The 25,775-nt window shown below is 39.9% G+C and overlaps 2 protein-coding genes across 3 annotated transcripts in view; both read right to left on the bottom strand.

The window, feature by feature from the left end:
- LOC137410275 (CDK2-associated and cullin domain-containing protein 1-like) overlaps window positions 1-19,281 on the bottom strand; it is a 28,125-nt gene extending 8,844 nt beyond the window's left edge. Inside the window, exons 1-6 of one of the 2 annotated variants that reach the window (XM_068095790.1) lie at window positions 19,182-19,281; window positions 7,825-7,972; window positions 7,462-7,594; window positions 7,085-7,196; window positions 2,221-2,316; window positions 1,276-1,366 (exon numbers count right to left, since the gene is read on the bottom strand). In XM_068095790.1, coding sequence (XP_067951891.1) covers window positions 1,276-1,366; window positions 2,221-2,316; window positions 7,085-7,196; window positions 7,462-7,594; window positions 7,825-7,867 — 475 coding nt within the window. In that variant the 5' untranslated portion in view covers window positions 7,868-7,972; window positions 19,182-19,281. The remainder of the gene's footprint in view (window positions 1-1,275; window positions 1,367-2,220; window positions 2,317-7,084; window positions 7,197-7,461; window positions 7,595-7,824; window positions 7,973-19,181) is intronic. The other variant, XM_068095791.1, reaches the window with a different exon arrangement.
- LOC137397436 (small ribosomal subunit protein uS5-like) overlaps window positions 1-25,775 on the bottom strand; it is a 476,780-nt gene that overhangs the window by 99,553 nt on the left and 351,452 nt on the right. The window lies entirely within an intron of this gene.

The following is a 25,775-nucleotide window of genomic DNA, read 5'->3' as shown; positions in this document are numbered from 1 at the left end:
GTCTTACACATGTACTACTTACCTAATATATCAGTAACATACTCACACACTAGTCTTACACATGTACTACTCACCTAATATATCAGTAACATACTCACACACTAGTCTTACACATGTACTACTCACCTAATATATCAGTAACATACTCACACACTGGTCTTACACATGTACTACTCACCTAATATATCAGTAACATACTCACACACTAGTCTTACACATGTACTACTCACCTAATATATCAGTAACATACTTACACACTAGTCTTACACATGTACTACTCACCTAATATATCAGTAACATGCTCACACACTAGTCTTACATGTGTACTACTCACCTAATATATCAGTAACATGCTCACACACTGGTCTTGCACATGTACTACTCACCTAATATATCAGTAACATGCTCACACACTGGTCTTACACATGTATTACTCACCTAATATACCAGTAACATACTCACACACTAGTCTTACACATGTACTACTCACCTAATATATCAGTAACGTACTCACACACTAGTCTTACACATGTACTACTCACCTAATATATCAGTAACATACTCACACACTGGTCTTACACATGTACTACTCACCTAATATATCAGTAACATGCTCACACACTGGTCTTACACATGTACTACTCACCTAATATATCAGTAACATACTCACACACTGGTCTTACACATGTACTACTCACCTAATATATCAGTAACATACTCACACACTAGTCTTACACATGTACTACTCACCTAATATATCAGTAACATACTTACACACTAGTCTTACACATGTACTACTCACCTAATATATCAGTAACATGCTCACACACTAGTCTTACATGTGTACTACTCACCTAATATATCAGTAACATGCTCACACACTAGTCCTGCACATGTATTACTCACCTAATATACCAGTAACATACTCACACACTAGTCTTACACATGTACTACTCACCTAATATATCAGTAACATGCTCACACACTGGTCTTACACATTTACTACTCACCTAATATACCAGTAACATACTTACACACTAGTCTTACACATGTACTACTCACCTAATATATCAGTAACATGCTCACACACTGGTCTTACACATGTAGGCTACTACTCACCTAATATATCAGTAACATGCTCACACACTAGTCTTACACATGTACTACTTACCTAATATATCAGTAACATACTCACACACTAGTCTTACACATGTATTACTCACCTAATATATCAGTAACATACTCACACACTTGTCTTACACATGTACTACTCACCTAATATATCAGCGACATGTTTGCGCACGAGTCTTTCGTTCAGACGACTGGATACAACATTGTCCAACTCCTCCTCAGTAACGCAGCGATTCTGAAAGAGAGTAACATTGATGTAGTTACTGATAGTACATACTCATAATCTCAAATATGGCAGATGTTTCACAACAGGAAGTTTGAAACAGGCTCTTTCTATATATAGGTCACATGATACTCTAACAATGCCGGATGCGTAAACTATAGACAATCAGTAAAAGGCCCCTTCCATTTCATCGCTGCTATGAGATGCTGACTAAAAACTGAGAAAATATCTTGAAGCACATCATAATATTCTACTCTAGTGTGAAAGACGCAAGAGAGTCACTGGCAGACTCAGAGCAATCTGAACATGATATTAATGGGCACTTGACCTTTTATATGTACTGATTAGGAGTTCATAGCATTGAGTAAAATGTGTGAACAGAAATTTTTAATCATTGTAGAGATGTTAAACAAGAGCTGAAGTCTCAACAGAACCTTAGAATAGTAAGTTTACTGAAATAAGACAAAGTTGAACACCTAGTTGAAGGAGCGACTACAGTAAAAAATGACTTTAATGAATTAAATTTTATGCTGCACCACTTAATCCCTTTTTAACACCCACTCGCAAACGTCCTCCATACTGGCCTTGATCTTAACATAGACTAAAGTGACATAGCGGTATACCAATATGTACCAGCAGCTTGTAAAGAAGCATGAAGTTTTCCTTGATTAATAGCTAACAAACCTTACATCCTATACCAGTTACTCCAGTTTTGAGTCTAAGAGTTAACAATGTTTAAAGATACGCAGCTGAGTAATGAAAGGATTAGCTAACTGGCAGAATTCAGAGAAAACAGTAACAAGCTATGAACAACTGCCAGAATACCTGCTTCAAATATTGACTATAGGAGGAAAAGTATCACTTACCAAATAGGCAAAAATGGACAGTATGCTGTGCATAGACTTCTTGAAATGTATGAGTGACTCGCTAAACTTCTCTATATATTCCTTTTCATTTTTACCCTGTCCAAGTAAAGTTATACAAAATGTACATTACAAGAGGAATATCTGCATGCTAGTATTCATCTTCATTCCTCAACTAATCGGTTAGCTGTACAAGCCAACAACAGAGTTTGAAACAGTTACCTCGTAATTCATGATAAAATATATATTTTATCATGAAAATAAAATATATTAAAATATATATTTTATATTTTATTCCGTAAAACAATTTTACGGAGTGTTTAATGCTTCAAATTTTCCTAAATTGGCAGTTTACAACATTGAAATAATGAGTTGAGAAGGCAATTAGACGATACATGCGCAAACAAATAATATTTTGTGTACAGTCAAGTCATTTCGAGTGCAGTCAAGTCATACCTGGAGTATAAACAAGTCCTATCTTGGGTACAGTCAATCTTTGACTTAACTATTACATCTTCATACTAATTTTTAGACATACACAGAAAATGTGAGTAACTAGCGGTGTCAGAATAAGAAGTCGTTTTCAGCATACAAGGTCTAGTCTCTTGTAACTTCAGTCTTGTAAGTAAATGTGAAAAAGCTGACCAACATTTAAAAATAATTCTGAAAGTATATTCATAAAGTTAGTTGGAACTATATTTAGCAACACCACGCCTTTCTATTACTGAACTTAAACATTACTGAGTCTACATTTCCATTCATATGTCTCTTGTGCAACGTAACAACAAAAACTCATTTTCACTGATTATTACTTCATTAAATTAGGTTTTATCTATAAATTAAGTTTCTATGTTTAGTTATTTATGTTGTTGTATATAATGCATTTATTTTAATGTAAGTACTTTAGGTACTTGTTGATGTTGTTTGAGTTCTGGAATAGAATCAAAAAATTTTTTTTGTCAAAATATTTGCTTTAAGATATGATTGTTTTGATATCTGAAGTATCGGAAAAGATAGTCTTTGTACATAGAGGTTTGGCCTGTATGTGATGTTCATATATGCTGCTCATTCTTTACAAATATCTTACTTAAAGATGTGGTTGCGTCAAAAAATTCGATTTAATGAAATTAAGACCCATAAAAGGCTAAAACATCAGCTACAATTTGATGCCATTTTTGTCTTTTAGACCAATCCTGTCCAGAGATATATGCGTTTGAATGAGGCCCTCTTTTAAAAAGCTCACATTGCAGCGGGTGCTTCTTTCGTGACGTCACTAGTAATACATCTGAAAAGAAACCACAAGCGATAAATATAAGGTCGCTTCATTAGCCAATCATGAGCGCGAAATTTTTATATAGGTCGTAATAAATGTTATCACTCGTAAAACGCGTTGTCTGTAATCTCAAATTTAGGGATTTTACTCTATTATTAAATCGCATGGACATCGATATTTACTAAATTAATTAACATCGTTACTTTGATGAATTACTCGATCGACACGTTTTATTGGCGAACAACATAATTGTAAAAATTTCTGTGAAGTTACTGCGAAGGTGACTCCGAGTTTTTTGGGCATCAGGTGGTTAAAGTTCTACGGAGAAGGATCAGAGAATGGAGGTAAATTAATTTTTTACTTTGAGTCTCCTATAGAGTTTTCTGTTGAGTTTACATTCAGATTATATTTCCGTTTGAGGCTAAAATGTAATTTACTGCGCGTGCGTGATACATATGTACAGTGAGTGCTTAATAGCTTCTCTTTAATCCATAGCATCTAGCAATACAATGGCTTAGATTGATGAATATACTAAAGGTAATATTTTAGTACTCATTAATACATGTACTAATTAATAAAATTATAACTTTTTGCTATCACTAATCATCGTTTTATATTTTTTTATCGGTTCACCTAGCTACATTTGCTTCAAATTTTGCGTGGCAGTTTTATCTAGTAAATTAGATTTATGATTTGATTTTAGATGTTCACTTCTCACTTGTAGAAAGTGGAAAAAATCGATTGATCAATGCAAATCTTTAACTTCCAGAACCAAAGCTTCGAATCATTGGCTTGGCATACTTGTGCCCTTGTTAAACATTTATTCGTTTTTAAAATTACACTCGCAATCTATCAAACTCCCAATTTGAAAGCTTTCAGTAGATACGTTTTAGAATGACATATCTATGTATGACATATATTTATTGCATTTGTTTTACTGATTAAAGGATGTTTATGTTGTCCCACCAGCCGAAGCAGCTTTGTCAGTGTGGAAACTGCCATAAAGGGGGAAAGAGAGACTTGAATGTGTGCTGCATAAACCATGATGTTTTGTTTGAGTTTGCTGCAGTAGATGAAATTGTCTTATTGTATCAGCTAAAACTATGTGAGTGGCCACGAGTTGATGAATATTTTTAATAAAAGCTTTATGCCGAGATGAAAATTTTTTGCTTGTAAAAATTATATAATAAAACTAGAAATTCCACTGTCATACAGCCCACGACCAAAGAGATATTGGAAAAAAAGAAAGAGTACTGATGGTTGAGAAATGCAATATTAGCAGTCAAATGGCACTGCAGTGCAATAGGATAACTGCAATGGTAGCTGTAATGTACTGGCAATAATACAATACAAATAGCAATAATGAAAGGAAAAGATTATATGTTTATATCTCTCCCGCTGCAATAGGAGAAATGCAATATTGGCCAATATTAGAAGTAAAATGCACTGATATTATTAGAATAACCAATATTATTAATATAGTAATAATATAAAACCAATGCACAATTTTGTTTACATTTCAAAACGTCATAGCTAGCAATATCAAAAAGTTGTGATATTTATATAGATTTTTAGAAAATCTGTACTGCGTAGTCATTGTTCTGTAGTCATCCAAACTTATAATTAAATATTGTAATAATCTCATAAGAATCGTTAGAAAAAATATCATCGTCATTTCCTTTACTTACACTGCGTTTACACAGCACTTTACCAAAGTACTCAAAAGTGTCTAAAATGTCAGTTACTTTGAAATCGGCAAAAATGAAATGATTTCAGTACTCCTACGTTAATTACAGAAACCTTCGGCAATTTGACAATGTTATAGACTGGTGAAATGTGCACATTATTCTTTCGTGAAATGCGCACGACTTAATCGTTCTATTCTCTGTCGCTCAGCGTTTCAATTTCCGGTCTTAACTTTGATAAAAGTAAGGCTTAGCAAGTTTTAATAACGATTTTCGGCCAAATAAATCTGTCTATTTGTGTATAATCCGTTCAGATGGGTACCGTACTTTTCGGACTATAAACCGCACCCCTATATTAGCCGCATCTGCTTTATTTTATTATTACGCCGCACCTTTGTATAGGCCGCAGAACTCAGGACGGTGCTTTTTAAGACGGCGGCAACTTTGCTGTTTAAAACGGAACAGTGTCTAACGGCACTGTTTCATATTAACTGACGCTTTTTAACCTAGTGCCTAACGGAACAGTATCGTTAGGCATTGTTTCGTATTTTCTTTCATCGCTAAAGGCGCACTAACCGTAGATTATGGTTAATGCGCCCTAGCGGTCAAAGAAAAAGCCACAGAATAGCCGCACCCTTATATAAGCCGCATGGCTCAAATCATCAGAAAAAAGTAGCCTCTAATAGTCCGAAAAGTACGGTAAGTTTTAAGATACTGTCGACACTTTTCAAAGACTTGGTGATATATTTGAATAGGTTTATATGTGTTTTGTATCGTTATTATACTTTAACGACTCTACAAAATTTGTTATGAGATAAATTAAATTTGTTGATGAGATTTCGAAACGAAGGTTTGCGACGTTGTTGATGAATAACTTTCGTAAGTTGTGTGCACATGCATTTATCATAAAAACTCTCAAACTTCGCTCCGCTCATTTGGTCGTGGGATAATACTGTTGAAGATAATGCAAAACATGATTTGCATAATATTGTAGTGAATTGGATACGTTATACGGATGTCAGCAGAACTGGAGAATGTGAGTTCAAATCCAGTTTGCAGCAGACTTCTCATCCCTAAAACTCCTCATCCTTAAAACTCTATCCCTATGTATATTCTTTTCAAAGACACAGCTTGCTTATTTTACTTACGGTAGTAAGAAACTAGTTTTTGGTGTGGGCAATGATATACAGCCCTGCCCCAAGGATAGGCGACGAGCATAATGTGGGCGGGCTTTTGGGAGGCTGTATATCGTTAGTGTGGGTAGCGGCGGAACTGTGCCGATACAAAGACCTTATTCTACATAGTTTGCTTGACAGAATTACCGTAGACCGGTAGAATTGGTAGTCGGTACTCAAATGTTTACACAGCATTTGGAGAAAGTGAGTAAGACAAATTTTCAATTTTCGTTATTTGAGGCCTTTGAAACATTCATAATAATGTACCTGTAGCGAGATTTAAAGTTTTATTCTAACCAACATGAGCAAATACAAAATAAAATATATGCCAATAGAGCCGCGTAGGACTAGACTTTTATCTCAAATAGCCGATGTGAATACAAGATATATTGACAGTTATATCACGCGTGACATCATTTGGGCAACCCTGGGCATGTTTTTTTGGCCTGAGCGTTTTTACCGCGATAGATTTTTTCGATTTTAATCTTCAAATATCTTGGCAATGAGATCGCCTAACACAACAAACAACATATCAACTGATAGAGGAAAAAAAGCTTTCTTTTAAGATCAACTCAAATTTGACGCAACGACATCTTTAAGATTTATCTGACTAAGATTTGCAAGTTTAGAAAAAACAAAACATAAAAGAAACCAAACACTCCTTAAAAATAATTGAAATATTGCAAGGTGACACTATGTGAGACGCTTACCCACTAACGCTAGCATACACTCACCCTTAAGAGCTGCAGAGATTCATCCATCTTATCGATATATTTCTCAACTTTGTACATCAGATCCTCATAAAGCACTGAGCCATACCCTTTGCACACTATCTTGTACACAATGCTAACAAAACAACATTGCAATTAAGTTGAAGAATGTACAAGAGCAAACAGTTCAAGAGCTGATAACTACCGATTCGATTACAAAGACTAGCTTTAAAACAGCTTCTCGATTTTTGAATGTATTACAGAATGACACTGCAAGAAAAGATGATGGAACAACAAAAAGGAAAAATGATCAAAAAATGGAACAAGATAATTCTTCTAGCAGCCTCATACAATTACAAAAATGGGGGCTGCTTACAAATGAATGATTTAGTCATGTTCACCTGTAGTTCTCCTCAAAGGAAACGCATCGGGCTTCATCAGTATTAGCATTGAGTATAATGTCAATTACCCGATCCAACTGTGGCCAGAATTCATTTTCATATTGTGTATCAGATACGCGGAGCTCTGCATATCCTATCAAGACAGTAATGCAACTGTTATTGTCTCATCCCTTTGTTGTAAGGAACAGTCTGTCTTGGCATAACCATCAATATTTTAACTTTGGCCTGGTGTGACTCACAACTAATGTAAGTTTTGCTGCAGCTGTTTGTAGAAGTAGGTAAGAACTTTGTTGAAGGGATACAAACGCGTCATTGAAATGAATGATCATAAAACTAGAGCCTGACAAATCAGCTGATTCTTACCTTTTAATGAAACGCCCCCAAGCCTGTACCTCGAAGTTGTCATATCTTGAGCATCTCGTCTTGAGTCAGTAGTCTTTTATGACCAGCAGGCGCAGGCTGGAATAATTAGAGAATACTTTCAAGGAAATAGGTTGGAGAAGCAGTAACTCTGAAATGCAAATGAAAAACATGTCACGTAGTAATATAGTAATCAAAATGCCGAATCTCTAGCAAAAATTTTCAAAACGACTAAAAATTGGATCAAAAAATGCACACCGAAACACATCAGTTGTAAAGGGTTGACATCTAACACTTGTCATAACTCTGAGCATAGATTAAAAGAAACCTTCCTTGAGTTGGTAAAATTTCCTGATCCTTGAAGGAAATGAGTGAAATGACATCGTTATCTTCAAAGATTTTAATACTTATTCAGTGCATTTTGTTAACAGCTTCCTGTAGACTGAAAAATTCAATGCCTTCTGTTGTAAGCCGTGTCAGTCACTCCGACCTACATGTAGATGAATCACCACAACCAACTTTTATTTAAGCTAATGCAGAATACTCTAATCCCAGATATCTGAACACTTGAGTCAAGAGAAACACCAAAAACTTGTTCCGAGCATTACGGTCTCAAGCATCATATTTACAACAAATGTTCCCCAAGTACTACTTTTGAAAAATTCTCCGCAAAGAAGTATACAAACACCATCCTCTATCTGTAACTGTACTCGATGAAGTATACAAACACCATCCTCTATCTGTAACTCGCCACAAAGAAGTATACAAACACCACCCTCCATCTGTAACTCTACTCAATGAATTGTAGAAGTGATTAACTAGAAAAAAGATAAGAAGAGTCAGGGCTCAGCTACCATTTGCACAAGAAATAATTGTAGAACTCTATTTAGTGAGCAAATGCCTCCTACTATGGTCCATCGTGTTTGTTCAGTATATCACTCATTTTATTCACCACTAATTCTCCACTATGCACGAGTTGAACCTATTTCCTACCGTTTACTAGTCCAACCTATTTCCTACCGTTTACTAGTCCAACCTATTTCCTACCGTTTACTAGTCCAACCTATTTCCTACCGTTTACTAGTCCAACCTATTTCCTACCGTTTACTAGTCCAACCTATTTCCTACCGTTTACTAGTCCAACCTATTTCCTACCGTTTACTAGTCCAACCTATTTCCTACCGTTTACTAGTCCAACCTATTTCCTACCGTTTACTAGTCCAACCTATTTCCTACCGTTTACTAGTCCAACCTATTTCCTACCGTTTACTAGTCCAACCTATTTACTATAATATTAAATCAAGATTGAACTGCTGGATAAACTAAACCTTTATAATAAAGCTTTAGTTTATAGTGTAGTTGAATTTGGACTTAATATTACCTCAACACATAAATTTTTTGACATAAAAATTAAAATTTGATACATATTTGTCTTCATATATGAAGTAATTCACAACATACAACATCTGAAGTTTATCAACACATTAAATAATTCTAAACCAGTACATACGTGTGCAGTTCTCATAGTTTGTTTTGCTGCGTTTAAATCATATTAAACTGAGCCTCATGCATTTTTTTAATTATAAAATCATAGATTCTAAAAAAAATGAAGCTAATGCCTATCCTAACATTTAAACAAAGATATAACAAATTAAAAAATTTATTTTTACAGTACTACTTAAAGCTAGTCTAAGCTATTTTATTTACTATGGTGAAGTAATATATTTTTAGCTATCTTTTGTTAAAAATTGATATATACTGTATATAGCTTGATATGTAGTTTTAATTTCATCAAACTTTTGTTAATACACACACTTTCTAATTTTCTGAACTGTCCCTTCAAAATCTAATTCATTTATCAAAATACTTTGTTTGTTAGATATCACGTGTCAGTGCAGAACCGATGCTGCTGTAAGATATAGAAATTTTACTAAAACAAGATACAAACAAGGAATCGGTCAGACCACTGAATAGACATACAACACGCTGTTGCTTAGAGATATCAAGAAACTGACAAAGAATGAAGTAAGACCAAAAGATATACATACCATACACACAACAGGACGCACAGATAGCGAGCCACCCTAGCAACAAGACCCCTGAAGGCATACAAAGTCCAATAATTAAAAAGCAACAACAAGCTAACTATAAACTCCAACTGAGATGAAACTCCAAAAATCAACCACAAAAGATGAGCTAATCGCATATCAGAGAAACCACCAAAAGAAGTTGAAATCCATTCTCCTGCCAGCTAACACCGGACATTGGCAAAATAACTAGAATATATAATATCTCATTAATCTGGTGAATTTCCTGGACGTACACAAGCGTCGACAGAAACAATATTACCCAACAACAAAATCTGCCCCACTAGAACAGCGTTTTTACGATGATGTACCCAAAGACAGTGCTCCTTCAATGACCAACCTCAGTAAGCCAGAACCTAAAGACACAACCCTGAACACTTATACATCTACCCTCAGGCTAACCAAATGCCTATAAAAGAAAACAGTTATAGTACTTCATCCTTTTTTGATATTGAAGCCCTGAAGACATGCAAGACTTAGCTTAAAAGCAAATATAGCCGTTGGCGTAAGATATATTTTATATTATTTAGCCCTTTGTGATTATCTTTGCCCTATATTCTAGAATTTTGCTACTTTAGCATTAGGTTTTGGTTATGAGAATAAAGAATATTTCTATTGCTACATTAAACATCTGGGAAATAACAAGGTTAGACTTGCACTAAAGATCTGGGTCAAGCTCTATTGTGTTGGTTCCTGCGACCAACACGTAGAGGCGACTAGGTCGGCTTACTCTACCGGTCTGCATTCACCCTTCACAGGGGCTGTGTACTGGTTGCCCGTGACCAACACGCGGAGGCGACTAGGTCGGCTTACTCCACCGGTCAACATCAACCACCTTACACAAGGGATTGCTCCCAGAGGGGTTTTATACTAGGTCGACAAGGTCGACCGGAGGTCGACAGTGTTTCTACGAATTTATCCCCACAGCACAGTCCATAGACTAGGTCTTTGGAGATAGCTATATGCTTGGGGTGGTTCTGATATCGCGCAAGGTAACAGAAAGAGTATGGTTCCAAATGCACTGCATATATTTGAACGAACATAAAGAGCCGAGGCCCTGCCTTAAGTACATTAGATTATGCAAATGAGATGCAAGGACCAGCCTCCTTTAGGGGCGTGGTTACAAAAGGATAAAAAGGGAATATAACTCCAGTTAGAATTTATACAAGAAGGATAGCAACCTAGCGTTCCATCACACACGCCGCCCCTATAGACGACAATCGGCTATAAAAAAAACCAAACCAAAAAAAAAAAGAATAAAATAATATAAGAAAACACAAACAAACTAGAACACACCACAAAATAGAGATAGTCAATGTCTTTAACGGGATTCGGGTCGCAATCTTTCATTGGGTCGACATCCGATTGGCCAACTCTTCTAGGCGACGGGCCGTCCGTCTGAGGCTAGAGGCCTCCTCTCGAAGGGCGTCCACCGTGACTCGGGGTCGAACGTCTCCCAGTCGGCTCTGGATGCTCCCGACCGTCGTTAGTGTCTTCCTGGGAGCCGGTATGGGTCTCCCCGTTTTGAGCGGACTACATTTCTGAGCTATCCGCTTTTTCTTCGGGGGAGAGGGAAAGGGTGCCTGTGGTCCTCTCCTCACAGGTGGCTTTATCTTAACCGGACCATAGGGCGTAGGTTTCTCGAAGGCCGGGGGGTTGACCAATCGGACCCTCTTGCTCCATGTGGGGTAGCTGGCGCGGTCGACCTCGTAGATCTTAACGCCTGTTCCACCGTGGGCTTTCCGGATCTCCACATCCTTTATCCTGGATTGATGCTTGGCGATTGTGTCCCTCGAGGTCGAATTTCTCCCGCATTTGCAAAAGAACCTGGTAAAATGTTGCGCAATGTGAATCCGGCGCCGTCGGGGGGTGGATAATGATTGTTGGCACAACGGACAGTTGATACCGTCTTCCTGACATAACTTCATTATTTTCCTGGTCGTTTCTTCTGAGACCCACTTGGTCGGCAGGCGAGAGTTCGGGGAGGAATCTTCCTTCATCGAGTGGGACTCCATATCATCTAACGTTTCATTGGGAGCCGGGTGTAGTTCCAGTGGAATCACTAACTCCGATAGTAGAGGCAAGGCTCCGATAATTGGAGAAGCTTCTTTAATGGTCTCCTTGGTCACTTCCATGGCTGGAGGATGTACATATGTGTGTGTGTCGAGCTGATAGCAAGCAATGAGCGCGCTTTCTTTGGTTTCCAAAATGGCCGCCCTCTGACCTTGACCCCTTCTGGCTTCTCCTGATTGGACAGTACTGGTGTCGTAATCTGCTAAATACGCAGGGGGCTTTCTTATTCGTTGGGGTCGTGTGGTGTTTCCAGCCCCAGTGGTACTAGCCTGAACTCCTACATTCCCCGTAGTTCTTGCTTCCTCGGTCGCCAATTCGCAGCCAGGGTCGAGGCCAGCCCTCGAGTTAGGGTTGTGTTCCCCTGGAGAGACCAAAAAATCTTCGCTGGGAAGCCGAAGTGGTTCCAATCTTCCCGGCGATTGTGGTATTGGTAAATCTATTAATCGACTACGCAGAAGTGATTCTGAGATAACGGCATCTGGATTACCGTTTTCTCGTGGTACTCGTCTCCGGGGGTAACCTCTCATGTTGGGACGTCGGGCAGGTTCGACTTCAGCTGGGGCTCGTCCTTGTTGCACCGGGCTAGGGTGACAGAGCCTTAATCTTCCTTCAGCCTGAGTGGATCGCTGTCCATATCTTTCTATTTCGTAAGTATGATTTTCGTGACTCCTTAGTACGCGATAGGGCCCCACATACTTGGCCGCTAATTTCGGATTTTCCCCTTTTCTTCGCCGCTTGCTTAGCAACCATACGAGGTCACCCTCATTGAATAGCGGAGGCTCTCTCACATCGGTTGATACAATTTCCTTCTGTCTATCTCGGAGGAGAGTATGAGCTTGCATCAACCGGTCGTGAACAGTCTGGACATACTCGTGTGTGCTCGTAAATGATTCCAACCTATTTCCATGCAGCAATTGGTCAGGAAGACGAAGCTCCCGACCCAACATCAAATAATTTGGTGTTTCCTTAGTGGCGGAGTGCGGTAGCCCTCGCAGCGTCCGCATGATCTGTGGCAATAATTGATCCCAGTCCTCTTGTCCTCTGCCCAGTAAAAGGGCTCGTAGGGAGTCACCCAATACTCGATTGTTTCTTTCAACCACACCATTCCCTTCGGGGTGGTACGGAGTGGTCCTAGATTTGTCGACTCCCCACAAGTCACATAGCTCTTGAAACAAAGAGGACTCGAATTGGCTCCCCTGGTCGGTGTGGATAATTTCGGGCAGACCGAAGTAACTGAATACTCTCTCATCCAAGACCTGGGCCACCGTTGGGGCTGTAGCGTCAGGGATAGCTAAGGCATCCGACCACCGAGTGAAATGGTCAGTGAGTACCAACACCCAGCTATTTCCTCGAGGTGTCTGAGGTAGGGGTCTCACCAAATCTACGGCTAGACACTGCCATGGCCTCCCGGCGTACAGTCGTTGTCGGTTCCCGGAGGTCCGGGCCTTTCCCGTCTTAGCCCGCTGGCAAACTTCGCAAGAGAGAACCGCCCTCCTGATATCTCCAGTCATGCCCGGCCAGTACCAATCCAGCTGGACGCGCTTCAGGGTCCTTTCCACACCGCAGTGAGTTTGTTCGTGGGCCTTCCACAGGATCTCCTGTCTCAGTGTTTGGGGGCATACCACCACCACCCTTTCTCGCCCATTCTGAATGAGATGAAGGGTCAATACACCTGATTCGTCAATCTGGAGCTGATGGAACATCCGGGCCAATCGCTGCAACTCGGGGCTGCCTACTTGTAGTACGGCCTCTTCGATTCTTTTCCGGTTCCTGACGGCCTGGTAAATTATCCCTAGGTCGGTAGCGGGTCTCTGTTGCAATGCTCGTACTTCATCTAGCGAAGTTTGCACCACTGTCAACAATTCCGGGACCTTTGGGGCAGCTGGCGGTGAGAGATCTAAACTCGTGGCTTTAGCGTCTGCTTGTACCGCAACTTTATCAGTCTCTACAACGAGTCCTGGCTCACCTGCCACCTTGACGGCCCGTAACCGAGGGTTTTGAGACTTTCTGAGGGGGTTGTCCAACACTCTCGGTGACCCCGCACCGCATGGCAGCCGTACTGGAATTAGGCTGGCTGGTGTGGGAGTCGGGAGGCCGGGCCCTGATGTATGTCTGCTGCTGGGTAGTCGAGGCCATTCGTCTTCATCCAACTGGTGGGCGCTAGGACTGGGTCCTCCCGTACCTCTTGGTGGTTGTACTGGAACTTGGTTCACCGGTACGGTAGTTTCCCGATTTGTCCCTGGGGGTACTAGTGAGTCACACACTTGTGAGCTAGTTGGCCCCCGATCCCGCTTCTCAATGGCAGCACACTGTCGGCAGTCGATACACTGTTGTCGACTCAACCCATCGGCGTTACCGTGCTTAACGCCTTTTCGATGGATGTTTCGATACTTGTGCTCGGCTAGGCTCTCCAACCACCGGGCAAGAGGGTTCCTTTCTCCGGTGCAGCCAAACCAAGGAGGCATGATCTGTCCGGATAGTAAACTCTCTGCCATATAGGTATGGCCGGAAATGTCGGACAGCTAGCACGACTGCCAGCAGCTCTCTTCTAGTCACGCAGTAGTTGCGTTCGGCGGGGGAGAGGGTCTTGCTATAGTAGGCTATAGGTCGCTCCTTGCCTTGCTGGACCTGAGATAACACAGCCCCGGTCCCTACGTTACTAGCATCGGTATCGAGTACGTAGGGTAAAAAAGGGTCAGGATATGCCAGTACTGGAGCGTGCGTCAGTGACCACTTGAGCTTAAAGAAAGCTTCCTGTTCATCTTCCTCCCACTTCCAGGGGACCCCCTCGCGTGTCAACAAGGTGAGAGGTTTGGCGATCGAGGCGTAGTCAGGTACGTATGGGTGGTAGTACCCAGTGGTACCCAAATACGATCTTAACTGAGTCACATCTTGTGGTGCTGCCCATTCACTGATGGCCTGAATCTTCTCAGGGTCGGTAGCCACTCCAGTGTCGCTGACTATGTGGCCCAGGTACTTAACTTGGGTCTGGAACAGACTGCATTTAGAGGGCTTTAATTTTAACCCGGCCTGCCTCAGTCGTTCCAACACCTCTGCCAGCCTAGTTACATGACTAGAGAAGTCTGCCGACATGACGATGATGTCGTCTAGGTATAACAGCAAGGTTTTCCAGTGTAGCCCTTGGAGGACGCGTTCCATTAGCCGCTGGAAGGTAGCCGGAGCGGAGGTCAGCCCAAAGGGAAGCACCTTCCATCTCCATAATCCACTGCGTGTGGTGAATGCTGACCGTTCCTGGGCCTCGGCAGAGAGAGGTACCTGCCAATACCCGCTCATCATATCCAGGGTACTGAAAAATTTGCTGCCGGACAAGGCATCTAAACTCTCGTCAATCCGGGGAAGGGGGTAGGCGTCCTGGCGAGTGACACTATTGAGCTTTCTATAGTCCACACATAATCGCCACGCCCCGTCCTTCTTCCTCACCAAGACCACCGGAGAGCTCCAGGCCCCGTGAGCGGGCTCAATCATGCCTTGTTTCTCAAGGGCCGAAACCTGTCGCTCGATTTCGGCTTCTTTCTCATGTCCTACTCGATATGGGTGTTGACGGATGGGTTGTGCCTCTGGGAGAAGGGGGATTTCATGTTGTACCAGGGTGGTACGCCCCACGTCTTCGCTTCCTTGGCTGAACACATCCGCATAACGAACCAAAAGGTCTTCCATCCTTCGGTGCTCGGTAGGGGACGAGCAATGTGGCGCCGCTTGTTGGAGCAAGTCCTGCATGTGGGGGGGCACGCTTGAAGGAGAAGGGGGAGGTTCCTTAGGAGTCTCGACATCCTCCTTTGCTGTCCAGGGAACCCCTATTTCGTCCGGTCCTACTCCAGTGTATTGTCCCACAATCGTCCCTGCCGTCACGCTGACTGGATGGTCAGTAGGATTCATGCAGCGGATGGCCACTCTCCCCTTTTTACCGGGTTGATGTAGGCTGGCGGCCACCATATAACTGCTTCTTACTCCCTCGATTAACCCGACTGGCTGATAGGATGAGGACGTGAGACGCCCAGCAACTAGGACCTCGGCTCGAGGGGGAAGCGTTGTGGCTCGCATTATCTGAACTCCACTTGTCAGGGGTCGACCCTCTCTGTCAGTGCAAGTCAATTTCTGCCCGTTTAACACCAACGTGGGTTGCTGAAAATTCATCTCACAGTGGTGGTCGACCAAGTATGGCATGCCCAGGATGGCATCCTCCTTCAGGGCACACACCACTAGAGATACAGTGACTTGGACGCTCCTGACTCTGACTGGGAGAGTGATGAGTCCGTGAAATTGCAGCCGTGTACCATCTGCCATCCGCCCATAGTCTTCTCGAACCTCTAGTTGGCTTTTAACATCCTTGGGTAAGCGCTCAAAAACATGTCGTCCCAACAGATTAGACGTGCATCCGGTGTCCACGAGAAACTGGACGGGCTGCCCTCCGATGCGACCTGGCAAGAAATAGCTGCTATTATGTGGCTTCCACAATTCATCTCCATGAGTTCGTCTGGCTTCGCTCATTCTCTGGGGGCCTTTTTTGGAAGGCCGAGACGGCTTTGGCCAGACGTATGTTTCTTCCTTGGTTTCTGAGGGTGGGAGACCTGCACACTCAGGTAAGGGCTGATACTGGTTATGCAAGGGGACCGGTGGCGAGCAGGGGGGGAGCCTGTGTCGCCTAGTCCGTCGTGGCCGTTGCCACTGGCCTTGCATTGGTATAGTAGATCCACAGTCAGCACTTCCCCCTACTGCTGTGGATGGGAGCCGTTTCCCGACCTCGTGGCTTGAGGTGGTTGTCTTTGGATAACTTGAGGGCACCGGCGTTGTACATGCCCTGTCTGGCCGGAGCCCCAACAGTTAGGTTCCCTTTTCTCCGCTCCCCGTCGTCCCAATCGGTTTCCTTCTTTTAGTCCATCTGTTAACCCTTTTATAGCCACTAGGACGTCATTCAGGGTGGCTGATGGAGGATCCGAGTGGACGGGGGTGACTGTAGCAGGGGTAGTCTCCTCCTCCTCCACTGTCATTACTATGGGTCGAGCACCAGGCCGAGGAAGAGTGGGCTGAATTTGCAGGAACTCATTCCCTGCCTGCACTGCTTCCTCTAAGCTCTGGGCTCTTATTGCCAAAAGATGGCGTTGGAGGTGCGTTTCCTAGAGTCAGGGAAAACGCATCCATGGCCATATTAGCTTGGTAGGAGTCCGGAAGGTCAGCGTACGCTATCTTCACTAGACGCTCCATCTCCGTTGCGTGTTCTTGGAGGCTAGTCTTTGCTGCCCTCTTGAGGTGGAGCCTACTCTTAGCCTCTCTCGGGGAGAGCCCGTACTTGGTGCGTAAGACCGAGAAGATGGAGGCAGGTGAATCTCCTCGATTACAACCTCTGGCTCCCTCCTTCAATGTCTCACGCAGGTGGAGGAGAGTGGCCTTCTCATTCCACTCATTAGCTTCTGCAACCTCTTCGAACTGGGAGATGAATAGTTCCACATCTTCACTCCCATCGAACTTCGGTGGCTTGAAGCTAGCCTCCCTCTTAGGCATTTGTAAGGCTCTAGTAATAGCCTCTGTCAGCTGACCAATCTGGTCGACCTGTTGTAGCTCTGCCTCAGCCAGATGTCTGGTAGCACTCCGTCGGCTGTTTGGCATGGTTACAAAGGTTGTCTTAGAAGTCCGAGTTACCGCAGTCAGATCCCACTGCTGCCACCAGTGTGTTGGTTCCTGCGACCAACACGTAGAGGCGACTAGGTCGGCTTACTCTACCGGTCTGCATTCACCCTTCACAGGGGCTGTGTACTGGTTGCCCGTGACCAACACGCGGAGGCGACTAGGTCGGCTTACTCCACCGGTCAACATCAACCACCTTACACAAGGGATTGCTCCCAGAGGGGTTTTATACTAGGTCGACAAGGTCGACCGGAGGTCGACGAGGTCGACAGTGTTTCTACGAATTTATCCCCACAGCACAGTCCATAGACTAGGTCTTTGGAGATAGCTATATGCTTGGGGTGGTTCTGATATCGCGCAAGGTAACAGAAAGAGTATGGTTCCAAATGCACTGCATATATTTGAACGAACATAAAGAGCCGAGGCCCTGCCTTAAGTACATTAGATTATGCAAATGAGATGCAAGGACCAGCCTCCTTTAGGGGCGTGGTTACAAAAAGATAAAAAGGGAATATAACTCCAGTTAGAATTTATACAAGAAGGATAGCAACCTAGCATTCCATCACACTATAAACTGAACTATCAACTCTTGACAGCCATAACAACAAGGCGGCTTGCCTTTGAGTAATCAACCATAAATACTTAGCCTACTCTGAATAAACGAGAACACAGTGATTGCTAATCAATTATGTTAGTGCAATGTTCAAGTGAGTAAATTCTTTAAATACCACACATAATACTACTAAACAAGACCACATAATTTTGGCTTTGCTGTAAGAAAAAATATTTTGATCTACTTTCTTTTTGATAATAATACTTAATAGATGATTGTCTGGAGCAAGAAACACCGAAAAATTGATGAAAACGTATAAAACAGTCAACCATTTCAAGGCTGGCAACAGAGAGTTTACCTTGACCTGTCATCTCGCAGTAATAATATTTTACACCTCAGATGTTTTCAATTTTCGATATCGCAATAAGGTTTATAGTCCGAACCTCGACTGGTTTGAAACTCGACGAGTTTGTATATCGACAACGGTTGGCCCAATCTCGACAGCAGTTTTACTATTTTACCATCTACAATTTTCATAGTAAATGAGCGATTTATATGTAAAAGATTTATTTGCGCAAAAATATCTTGTGATCCATTTGTTGCAGCACTCCCCAGCTTATGTAGGCCTAACAATATTTTGCCCAACCTAAATATAGAACGAATGCTAAAACGAGTAACAATCATAAATATGGTTGACTGTTATGCTAGCAAAATGTTTTATTTGAAATCTAAACTTCAGTGAGTAGCTTTGATTTTTATTTTTGGAAGTGAGGATAGAACTGGGATTGTAAAACTGCATCAGCATTTGTCGATGTTCGGACCAACCTTTGTCTAGATTCGGACCAACCTCTGTCGAGATTGGGACCTATCTAGGTTCGGACTTGTCGATGTTGGGACTGTTTCCCTCGCAATAAATGTTTAGTAGACAACAGCAAAAGTCGGCCTGTATTATAAAAACATACAAAATATACCTTTAACTACAACAATGTACAATATTAACTCACCTTATGCTATTTACAAACTATTTTATCCAAAATCTAAACTTCTTTAAATTAATACAAAAGCGAACTTTCTAATCCGGAAACGACTTCACACTAGTTTGTACCTAAATGTTGTCGCTCAACCGCTCTATGTACAGGTTCGTGTTGAAGCATAAGCGAGCCGAGCTCTTTAATGCGAAATAATTACATGAAAAAGTAACTCCAAAATAGCTTTAATGTTCGCAAATGTTGGCTGTCTCATAAATTGAAGTGTTTTAGCAGCCCACGAAAAGAGAATAATATAAGTTGTAGTTACATGCATGTGTATCCATAATTAAGTGTATGTGTTATATTACAATTGTGTCTTTGGTCTTATTGTTGTTGTCTCACTTTTGTCTGAAATCATTAGGTTATTATCATTTATACTTGAGATGCTTAGCTGTTAGTAAGTGTGTTATGTAGGTCTTTGGATTTTCATTGCATTGTAATTGTTTCTTTGTTTAGTTAGATACTTTGAGTAACTTTGATGTAATACCTTCTCTCTGAGTACTCTCAGCACGATTGCATACCTAACTTTCTTTTTCGTTCTCTTACATATTTGTACTGTATGAGTTCAGTAGGTGATTCTAATACAAGGACTCACTCATGCAAGTTGTGTTGCTCATTTACTAGAAATCATAACCACATAAGTTACCTCATCAAACCTGCATTCTGTTTAACTGCTTTTTTCAGAGTTGTAGCCATTGCAAAAATCATAACTCCACATTGATAGGTACAGCACTTACTGATGATCAGATGCGAAAGGCACTACAGTAGCAGTAAATTTTGGCACAGATATCTATTTATTTAATTACGTTAGCGGCGCTGTAGTAAGCATGTCACAGCTATGCAGTATGCAGTACTTTTGCTACTATCATATAACTACTTTCTAATGCGCATTAAGCAGTATTTGTGCAGTGTGAGTAATACTTACTGCATGGAGTGCAGTGATGGATGCAGTAGTAATGTTGCGAATGCGCATTTCGCAAAGCAAAATGCAATGGAAACTTTTGCATTACACCGTACATACATGCACAAGACAATTTTGTGAAAACTCATTTAGAATTGAAAAGCATTGAGTTGAATTTGATGCAACCATAACACAATTGCAAGATGTGAATGCCTCGAGTGTGAGTGGGCAAACAAATTGATCACAATTACAATGTTGTATATACATGCAGTTGAAATGAGAATACGGTATGTTATGGTTTTAATATATAATGGTAATTAGAATACATTACAAAGACCCAATTTCATCAGAGTAGTGATAATGCCTGACTCCCTATTCTGAAATGATATATGAGAGTTAGAATGCAAGGTCATGTAGCATCTGACAATTTTGCAGTAACAATGACATCAAAGTTCAGACACTTGAAAAGTGAGGAGTGTCAGTTGATCCACAGTATCAACTTCATACTAATACGCAATTGGGGTACACATGCAAGTTCAAGCTTAGGAAGAATGCACACTCGCGGTATGCATGAATTGCCGCGTTTCAGGTGATATGTCAAGGAAGTAAATGTGCAGTGGGAAATTTACGGTGGGAGCGCAGTTGCAGTAGCAGTAGCAGTAGCAGTAAATGCTTATTGTGGGTTATAAAGTTGTAATCTCTTGCAAAATTACTGAACACGGCGCAGTTCAGTTCAAATCTATTACAACTCTGCGTTTGTAAACAGCAACCATTAAGAAACCTAATCATCTTCAACCCAACAGCCTGCATTTTTATGAACAACAACATGTAAAGCATGGCCAGTACTCTTGCAACGAAACATGTATTTTTGTTTATCAATATTCGTCTTCTTTAGCATGATAAGCAATAGATTCATGTAAGTTTCGCAAAAACAAGAGCACCAGCTTTTCTCTTGTATACTGCAGTACGTACTATATAGAGTACCTGCAGAGTGCTGCTCACAATGACCAGTTGCACACTCTGCTATTCTAATTCCTGCGACTGTGCTTGCCAACATTCATGTTAGGGAAATTTTTGCATTTTAGTAGTAATAGACTCATAACTTATCACTAACCAGAAATATTTTTCTAGAACTGTTGCTCATGAGCAGAGATGTGTGGATATTTGTAAAAGGGTCGTAAGCTATAAGTCCAACAAACACATCTCAGCATACTTTTGTTAATTGACCAGGAGTGCTCCTACCGCCTGTCAAAAATATTGTAAATGTTAAATTTCAACTCTGCAACTATGTAGAAAATTTCCACAAGCAGACTATGCTGGTCTGAACATATCAGAACAGCATAACATAATCTTTATTTACTGTCATAAAGATCCATGCAGCCAGCAAAAGAAATCTTGATGGAAGGTCTTCTATCTTAGACATCACCACTTTGGAAACCCTTACTCCTCGCCATGTTATTTCCAATAATATTTATAATGAAAAATGATTAAAACTGAAAAACTATTATTATATTGTTATGCTGGTAGTTTGTATTTAGTCAACATTAGGCAGCATTTAGGCGGCATTTAGTCTTATATTCCAGAGTTGTTCTCTCCTACCTCATTATCTAAAATCCAATGTTTTACTTTACAACTGACCAAGTACGCTGGCCGTTTCTCTTAATGAGATTAAAAGCAAATAAATTGTTAACAGCGGAGAAAATCATCTATGAAAATGTTCGTTCATCTCATGAACACGAGCGTTTGCTTGCATACAAATATCTACTTTTTCATGTGTATTTATTCTGAATCAGGTTATACAGAATTCTTAAGTTATTATAACATAATAGATTTTATAGTCAGCTCATATAATAAGCAAGCCAGCGTATGAAAATGTAGATAAATTGTTAAACAATGTAGAAACAGAAATGAATTGTAACGTGGAAGTGTGGCTGCCCACTAGGTAGACTACTATGAACTTACGGATAATTGCTGTCGACTCAAGTATGAACTGCAGGGATAGAATGTTCAGCAAACAGAAATGTTTATTTACATTTCCCTAAGTGGTTGTCAAATAGTTGGTTTTCACTTATAATTTGTGAATATAAACAAGAGGAAATCTAATATGTCACGAACCAATTATTGCTTTGTTATGCATGAAATGGATAGCTATAGTCAGTCTCATTGAATGTTAATAATTCAAAGATTGATAAAAAGATAAAAAATAAATAATTAAGTTGATTTATATTTGTCTGTTATTTTGTAGACAAATTTGAAAGAAGGGTTTTTAAATCGACTTGCTATACTCTGAAGCAAAGTATATTAGTCTAAAACAGAAATTGCTTGCAAATTTTGTTTCAACCATCACCGCCTCCAACTTTGGCTAACTTTATTTCACCTGATTTTATGTTAAAACTCTGTTGGCTATACTTTTTTGAGCCATTAGTTTATTTTTATTTAGTCAACAAACAACTGCAAATAGTTTTCATTACTGATTTTTGTTCAAATAGAGTAAGAGTATCTGGTATTCAATTAAGAAATATGTATACATTATATGTAATAATTGTATATTACATATAATTATATTATATGTAATAATTATATATTACATATAATCATATTATATGTAATAATTATATATTATATGTGATAATTATATATTATATGTAATAATTATATACTATATGTAATAATTATATATTATATGTAATAATTATATATTATATGTAATAATTATATATTATATGTAACAATTATATATTATATGTAATAATTATATATTATATGTAATAATTATATATTATATGTAACAATTATATATTATATATAATTATATATTTTATATAATTTAATTATACATATACAATGTACATATATATCTATATATATATATATATACGGTATATATATATATATATACTTTTATTGGGCAGTTGTTCCAGCCAGTCATTTTTTATGAAAAAAATTATTTACAAATGACGCCACAAAAAATAAATTAATAAATAAAAAGGTATGGGCATGTGGTGTCATAAGAGCAAAAACAAAGATTTATACAAGAAAGACTAGCATTTTTCTGTGCATCAGCAATAAAATTTCTCAGACTGCAAAGCTGTTAATACTCTCAAATACTGACACACTACCAAACAATTTTTTGAGTAAACTTTTTCGAATTGTAACGAAATTGTCCGCTTACATTTGTTTTATGCATATGTTCAGGCGTTGCTGATCTCACAAATTATTCAACTTGGGAGGTTGATTTGACTGTTCATGCATGCAATACTGCAGCAAATGAGAGTTAAAAACAGACACAGCACAGCTATGAATACTGGACCAAAGTTTGATTTTGTACATTGTTAGCTGTGGCGCAATGTTGTTTTAAGATACTTGCCAACACCAAAATATTTCTTTGAGATTTGTTCAAGCCTCAAGACCATTGTTCCAGTTGTTAATGACTGCGCAATACAATCATAAAAACTTTAAAAACATTACAAGACAATCTCTTTCGTAAACACCAATTTATTTTTTGCAGTTAAATTGTGTTCTATAAACAAACTAATAATTTGCTAACTTGAAGATAACAGTAATTTGGTTTAGAAACTGACCAGTGGAGATTTAAAACAGAGGAATTTATAAGCGTATCTTGCAATGGCTTTGGCAATACTCAGTGTTTCCATGCTCCAAATAGGTTCGAATTTGCTCACTGCCGATGAATTCGCACCCAATCGTTCCGAACAATTCGATTCAAATCCATCAGCAGTGATCATTCTTACAATGTCGAATAGTACTCTTACAGCAAATGCCTTTATATAAATTTAGTGAAACAAAATGGGGTCGAAGGCGTTCAGATTTTAATTTTTGAACCCATGTGAAGCATGGTAACACAGGGATAGAGACAAGAGAAGCTGTGATAATTATATGAGAATTCTGACTGCTTATAAGCTTGTCTGCAAATTGACTACACCAACATGGTACGAGTGGCATACCATATCTGACAGAGGGTTTAACCTGAAGCAACAACTTTAGATGCATGTGTACTTGTCGATGCATGTGTACTTGTCGATGCATGTGTGCTTGTCGATGCATGTGTACTTGTCGATGCATGTGTACTTGTCGATGCATGTGTACTTGTCGATGCATGTGTACTTGTCGATGCATGTGTACTTGTCGATGCATGTGTACTTGTCGATGCATGTGTACTTTTCGATGCATGTGTACTTGTCGATGCATGTGTACTTGTCGATGCATGTGTACTTGTCGATGCATGTGTACTTGTCGATGCATGTGTACTTGTCGATGCATGTGTACTTGTCGATGCATGTGTACTTGTCGATGCATGTGTACTTTTCGATGCATGTGTACTTGTCGATGCATGTGTACTTGTCGATGCATGTGTACTTGTCGATGCATGTGTACTTGTCGATGCATGTGTACTTGTTTATTTTGTGAATGATTTTTGCTGTTTTACATTGACCAAAATTTTCATGTGTAAACAATGAACAGGTCATGCTGATTATACCCAATATTATCAGCAGCGAATCATCTGTTTTAAACTAGTAACCAACTAGTAACCAATAGCAGACAGCAATCAATTTTGACTATATCTGATCATCATTCTTTCTCAAACATTTTTTGCTTCACTAAAAATAAATTTTGAATAAAACATAAAAATTTGTCTCCATAATGGATTCTGTTGACTAAATCCAGAAGCAGATTAAATACTACGCTGAAATAAATGAATTATTTACCAAATTGAATTGAAAGTTTTTTTTATAAATTTAATCGAGTAATTGCCATCTTTTGTCAAAGTCAGTGACTGCATATTGAATTGAACATATATTTAAAAGAAAATGGTTTCATAAATTCATAAAACTCATAAAAATCATAACTGCGCATTGATAGGCACAGCACTCATTGATGACCAAATGTGAGATGCACTACAGTTGCAGTAAATTTTGGTGTAGATATATATTTAATTATATTAGCGGTACAGTAGTAAGCATGTCATAGCTATGCACTATGCAGTACTTTTGCTACTATCATAGAACTATTTTCTAATGCGCATCAAACAGTATTAGTGCAGGGCAGTATTACCTACTGCATGGAGTGCAGTGATGGATGCAGTGGTAGTGTTACTAGTGCACATTTTGCATATATATGCGAAATGCATATAGATATAGTATATATATAGTATATATAGTATATATAGTATATATAGTATATATAGTATATATATACTATATATACTATATAACGAAGTCTGGGCTGGATATATATACTATATATCCAGCCCAGACTTCGTTGGGCTGGACACTTGGTTAGAATGCCAGACTGCAGACTACCAAAACAGATTCTGTATGCCGAACTAGAAAATGGGAAGAGGTCACAGGGGGGGACAAAGAAAGCGCTATAAAGACTGTCTCGATTCTGTATGCCGAACTAGAAAATGGGAAGAGGTCACAGGGGGGGGGACAAAGAAAGCGCTATAAAGACTGTCTCAAAGATAGCTTGAAGCGTTGTCACATCAGATGTGAAACCTGGGAATGGAATGCCACGAGAAGAACTGGATGGAGAACTCTAACTCATAAAGGGGTGAAGATACTCGAAAATGAAAAAATGCGTCACAGAGAAGAGCTCAGGGCAGCACGAAAAGTGCGGCTTAGCTCATCTGATACTTTGATGAATTTGATGAC

This window comes from Watersipora subatra, chromosome 1, assembly GCF_963576615.1.
Source record: "Watersipora subatra chromosome 1, tzWatSuba1.1, whole genome shotgun sequence".
NCBI classification, from domain to species: Eukaryota; Metazoa; Bryozoa; class Gymnolaemata; order Cheilostomatida; family Watersiporidae; genus Watersipora; species Watersipora subatra.
Note: the sequence above shows the minus strand (reverse complement) of the source record. Positions and strands in the feature narration are given on the sequence as shown.